The sequence below is a fragment of the Hibiscus syriacus genome, unplaced genomic scaffold (assembly GCF_006381635.1).
Source record: "Hibiscus syriacus cultivar Baekdansim isolate YM2019G1 unplaced genomic scaffold, ASM638163v2 tig00112801_pilon, whole genome shotgun sequence".
In the NCBI taxonomy this organism is placed as follows: Eukaryota; Viridiplantae; Streptophyta; class Magnoliopsida; order Malvales; family Malvaceae; genus Hibiscus; species Hibiscus syriacus.
In genome coordinates, this window is record NW_024063404.1 from 250,627 (window position 1) to 256,821 (window position 6,195).

The 6,195-nt window shown below is 36.4% G+C and overlaps 1 protein-coding gene and 1 pseudogene across 1 annotated transcript; both read right to left on the reverse strand.

Moving 5' to 3' along the window:
• Positions 1 to 1,293: 1,293 nt before the first annotated feature.
• LOC120183683 lies at positions 1,294 to 3,269 on the reverse strand (annotated as a pseudogene).
• Positions 3,270 to 4,698: 1,429 nt separating this feature from the next.
• Positions 4,699 to 5,801, reverse strand: LOC120183684 (calcium uniporter protein 6, mitochondrial-like). The gene is made up of 2 exons (XM_039188344.1): positions 5,252 to 5,801; positions 4,699 to 5,184 (listed from the first exon to the last, which is right to left on the reverse strand). The coding sequence occupies exons 1-2, from the start codon at positions 5,699 to 5,701 to the stop codon at positions 4,699 to 4,701; spliced, it is 936 nt and encodes a 311-aa protein (XP_039044275.1). The 5' UTR covers positions 5,702 to 5,801.
• Positions 5,802 to 6,195: the final 394 nt, after the last annotated feature.

Here is a 6,195-nt window from a genome sequence, read left to right on the forward strand (position 1 = left end):
TTAAAATGCAATGTATATTTCTCTTTCGTCTCCTTCATATTTTATATAAACTACTTTATGAAAACATTATGTGAATTGTTTTATTTATTTTACCTGTTTATCCTAATAAATATCGCTCAAATTATAGTTGTACGTGTGCTTATTTAATTTTAGGAGAATTTCAATGCATTGTTCATTTGTGTAAATGACGAGAGCTAAATGTATAACGATGTCAATTTTATTAACTATTACATATGTTCCTCTACCTGTTAATCCGTTAAATATTTGTAGCGAATGAGTTGATTGACATCGATTCAAATAATTAAATAATCTGATTGATAAAATTAAAATATCAACGATCAGATTAAATTTTCTCGTAATAAAATGATCACTAATATATTTAACCTTAATTTTAACTATCCGAACAATAATCGTTTAGTTTACATACAAGAAACCTTTTTACATAGTTTACTGGTAATTTTTAAAATTTCTTTGTTTCATGGCAGCGGTGTTCGTCTTCTCCGGCCACCCCCTGTCATTTTTTATTATTTTTTATCGTATTTTCATTAATAATTTCTTTTAGCCCTTTTTATAGTAAAGGGTATCATGACTACCGGTGTTTTAGACTCTCGGTGCAACTTTTTTATTGGTCTTCTTCTTGGTCTTTTTCACTGAATACATGATTGGTTGCTTTCCTAATGCTCGATTCCTCTGTTCGTTTGTACAAGATGATTTGTTGGTTATTGCATATATGTGTCAGATGAGATTGATGTTAAGGGGAGATCGCTTTTTTCATTAGTCATTTTGGTTATTCTTCAAGTTTCTCTTCATGTTTTGACGCTCGAAGCCGTTGGTGTGTTCAGTTTATGTACATCGTTGCTCTACTTGTTAATAATTTTGTTTATCAGGCTATCACTAAGCTATCAATGTTATATTTTATTTTCGATAGTCTTGATTGTATTTATTTAATATGTACATGACAAGACGTTTATTGATACTGGTTTTGATAAATGAAATATTCTGGTTACTTACAAAAAAATCTTTTTACATGGGGGTAAGGGACCTCGGACACGAGAACCTGTTTTTCTCAACTTTTTGCCACTCGATCTAGACAAACACATCATCCCCACCAGATTCATGATAATGAAAGGGACCATTATGTCCCCCAAGGCAGCCCCATAACCCTTCACATTCAACCTTAGCCAACCACTACTGTTTCACGGGGTCCTATTTCTTACACAAGCACTTCCCTCAAGTCCCCAAACATCTAACGGTTCTAACAAAACATGGTTTGGAACTGCAAGAGTGTGAGAAGCAAGAAAGAAAAGCACAGATCTTTTCCATTCAAATCAAAAAGTATATTACAGAAGATTGAAACTTTGCGAATTCCCGAAGCAGCGGTTCCCATGCCCATCCAAGTAAACAACAGAAGTGGGGTAAAAAAGATTTGCATTTGCTAACGTCATCTACTGTTGACTATTCTTTAGAGCTTCAAACTTAAGTTCGAGGTCATAGAGGTGTGAATCAGCGACGATGATGGAAGACATCGCCTCTGTCTGTTACTTATTGCAGGGCCCAAAGGACAAGATGTCCAAGAACGAGGTCTCCTACTCGATTGGCTTCTCAACTTCTTCTTCTCTACCTGTTGAACCTTACCTCCGATCTAACTTGGCGAATCTTAGTCTCGTTCAACTCTACCGGGAGAACACAGTTGCAGAGCAAACCTATACATTCATAACAAATATCATCACTCAATAGTCTACACAGAGAGAACCTTCAAATTTACTTCACCACAAGAACCTGTGTGACGAACAACTCCGTAAACATTTCAATATCGGGTGAGTATTAAAATCATAACAATGCAAGACAACAAGCTGACTATGGTAGTTGTGGAAAGAATAAACAACGGAATTATTGGCTCATACGGGCAGTATAGACCATTCATGAATGGTGCTCGTTCCACAAAGCTTGCACTACATCGGTGGGTGTGGTGGGTGGAAGCTGCTACCACTTCTTCCTTATCTTGAATTTTTCTAAAGCAAAACTTTCCTGTTCTTTGATTTAACTTTAAAATCAGAAAACATGCTGACGAGAGCAATAACGATACGCAACAGAACTTTCAGTTGAATATGCATGGGTATATACCAATCTTCCCGAGAAACAATCAGATGATCCATGAAGTAGATATAAAAAGGGTGAGAAGTTGATTTCTTACCGAGTCTAGCAAGTCGATTAACCCAGCGAGGAATCGGTTTCCCTGTCAATTGGATACACACATCGTTGCAAAAATGATTGCAGTTCTTAGTGATGAGATGGTAAGTGTTCCCGGAGTAGTCTCTAGCAAGTTTCTCCATGAACGAACGGACGTCTTTCGGACCTAAATCCGTCCTTCCAACTAAAATGGATTTCCTAAATGAGAAACCGGGACACTGCTTTGGTTCCACTTCGAAAATCCCAGTAGCTGAATGATCATGCGCTCCAAAACCATATTCAACTCCATGAACTGCACACCAAGATTCAACTCAGTCGAAATCTACTTCTACAGAAATACGTTTGTGTGTGTGCACCAGCTTCATGGATGTATATGCTAATATTTGTGGAAGTTCTTTTGCATATACAAGTTTCAAATTCTTCCCTTCAATTTTCAATCTCGTTGGTTATTACACTAATAATCGAACTAATAAGGATACATGGAAAAATTAATTGGAAAATTTTCTCATCAAACAAACAGACTACCCAGATAATGGAAACAAAACTCAAGGCGTGAAAAAAAAACAGCAGTAGCACGAATTACATAGAAAATACTGCAACAACCCACTGTTTCTTTCTTTTCATTTTCCATTACTTTTTTCCAGCAACACCCAAAAGGAAGAAAGAAAACTAACCTTGAACCCCAGAATGATAGATCCCAAGGCCAAGCCAGTAAGCATAACCATTAATCGGAGTCAAATCGTATACATTCAAGTAAACCGGAACTGATCCAACTTTCTTCTTCCGGGGCATCAACACCATTGTACACATAATTTTAAGGCCCTGTTTCTTCACACTTTTTTCTTCTTCTGAGAATTGCCCAGATCGGTATACAAGGGGAGAGATGAAGGAAAATTGAGCTTCTATGGGATGGATATTGTAAAAAGGAGAGAAAATCGAATGCGTAACCGCGGAATTTCGGATATATTTTAGTTGCTTCGATTGAAAAGAAATTAATAAAACAAGGAAAAGAAGAATCTTCAACTTGGGTTTTACCGAACGAGTGCCGACAGCAAGTAATAGCGTACCATTTAGCTTGGTTTCAACTCGAGTCAAAATAATCTGATTGATAAAATTAAAATGATTAAATTTTTCTCGTAATAAGATGACCACTAATATAATTTAACCTTAATTTTATATATTCGAACAATAATCATTTAAATAATTCATCGATTGTATAATGAGATTAATTTTGAGTTATGTTATCGGTCTTCTCATAAAAATGTTTTTCATTGTTTGAATTTTCAAACAAACATTCTAAACCGTTTAGATCTAAAAAAAATGTCCATAAATCCCAAATTTATGATTTTTTTTTTGTTTAATTTATGAATTGCTAGAAAAGAATAAATGCTTTAAACTGAATGGTGGAATTGGCTATTTAATATTTGAAATGACAAAAAAAAATCCCCTAAAACAATAATATAAGAGAAAACCCCAGAGGTGGTGGAGGATAAAATGGTATCAACAAAAGAAAAAAAAACATGTCACCGCATATCACCATAAAATTAAATAAAAAGTTAAACACGTATTGATATTAAAATATCACTTAATCTACTTTAAAAAAAATATCACTTAATATCTAATAATTTAAAGTTATTCTTTTACAATTTGATGTTCACATGTCTTAACATTATATAACTAACGGTATAAAAAATTAAAAAAATATATTAAAAGGTCCAGGGTTTTGGTAATTTATTCTCAACTACCATTGTGCTTTTTATTTTTGTTTGTTTTGCTTCATATTAAAAATCCCCATTGTTGGAGTTTTACTTCTTTTCCAATTAATTCTAAAGAACACGATGATGTCTCATGGTATGGGCAACTCAATTTAAAAACATTAAAATTTTATGACTTTAAATTATTTTTAAAAAAAATACGCTATTATAATAATGGAATAGAAATTATAAAACTTCTCATAAAATAAAAAATTAACGCATTATAAAATCTTAGACTTATTAATAATGTTTTTTTACTGATATTATACAAAATAATTGTAGCCCCGAGTTGGGTTTGGTTTCTGTGTATTATTATTTAGCTGATGATCGAGCCTAGGCAATGAACAGGCCATGCTCTTTCTGGCATTTTGCTTTATCTGTGTCGTGGTTGACAAAAATATTCCTTCCGGCTCTGCTAAACCTCTGGATTTATTAGCCAATGCCATGAATTTTCTGTCCACGCACAAAATATCCACATGCTATACGCCACAATTCCTACAATAAATGGTTAAAATCTCTCGATTATTTGTCCCCTAGGTTGAGGGTTCGATACCCCTTACGATCAAAATTCCCTTGTTCAAAAGGAAAAAGAAACTTATATGCACTTAACATTGACAAGCATGCAAAATTTAGTAAGAAGTTCTGGTCAAATAAAATCTTATTGGACCAAATTATTTATTCGAGAATTAGTGAATGAAATGCCAGACATGTCTCCATAACTTTAATTGAGCTAAGGAAGTGGTGGAGATATAGCCTAATCCTTGTGTAAGGCGTCATCAAGTTCAACGTCCAAGCCTACTCGATTCCGGATGGAAGTGGAGGCATCGAAAGGCGTTCTGCACTTGTTTTGCAACTCTTTAAACCTGGCGACGTCAAACCCATGCTTCTGGAATATTTTTCTTTGCCTCCGCAGGAAAAGCCTCTTCAACAGATCCTGGTACGAGGGATCTCTTGCAGTAAGCAAAAAGTAAGCATAGCCTATGATGATGCCGGTGGCCGTGGTGAAGAACGTAATCGGTTCCATTACATCCCATGAGAATTCCCAGAATGTTAGCCGAAAGTACAGGCTCACTTGTGCAACGAATAATCCCAGACCACACCAAAGGATGCACCGGACTTGCTTATGTGCCAGCACGTCGATTTCTTCCTTCTTCTCCTGCAACTTCTTTAGCTCGTCCCTTATGGGGTCGTCTTCAGGAGCAAAAGCAAGAGGGACTGCTTTTCTAATATGATCCACCACCTGTGTAAGAGTAGATGCGTTAGATTATCAACACTAAAGAGTGAAGGGTTAGAAGAGGGATGTGTACCTTGTCCGGATGAAGATAAACCTTGTCGCGGAAAAGAAGCACCACGCCTGCCTCGTCGAGAACGCGTGCAAAACTGATGGCCTCGTCGAGATTTCTGGTAACGCCCATACTCTCGCAGGCCTTCAGTAACTCCGGGTAGCGGATCACCTCTTTGCCTTCCGTCTCTAGCTTGGTCTTTAGTGATTCCACATTCACCAGCTTCATCAGCTTCTTCGCCTCCGCCAGCGTTACGCTGCCCGTCCCTGCTCTCGTCTTTTTCAAATCGGAGGTTGCATCGACATCAGAAGATGGAGAAGATGACCAAGCTTTTGTTCTGTGGAAGACTGGATTGGTTCGTAATGTCACTCCCTCTAACAACAGTCGGTTTTGAGGTGACTGCGGAAGCTTCCTCCCGTCGGCCGCAGACACACCCTGCTTCAAAGCCCCGCACCAACATAACCTCCTCCACATGCTTCGATATATCTCACTCTATACAGAGAATGTAGTTTCTACGTATTTTTTAAAAATGTGTTCACGTATGTGTTGGTATTTGAGTATACGATGAAGTGAAACTCTTCACTTGCTGGTTGTAAACTCGTAATATTAACAAACGGATCTTCCAATAAGAAAAACAAACAAAGAAAAAAGAGGAAAGACCGAGTTTTTTTGATGGGGCGGTAGGAAAGCTAGGCTCGATATGCGGATATGGAACGGAGCATGGACCGATAAAGGCAAACATGCCGCTTCATTCCAATTTTTATAATCTCGTATTAATCTAGTATCCAGGTCTAATCTATAATTAAAAGATAGTTCATTTCTAAAGTTTTATATTTCTAGATATATCAACCCATCTATTAATTATACAATGTTATACCTTATTATCCGTGATAATAGATTGTCTATTTACATGAAAACGAAATTTCATCTTTTCTAATTGGAGAATAACCCCAAGACTTTCCCCCCAG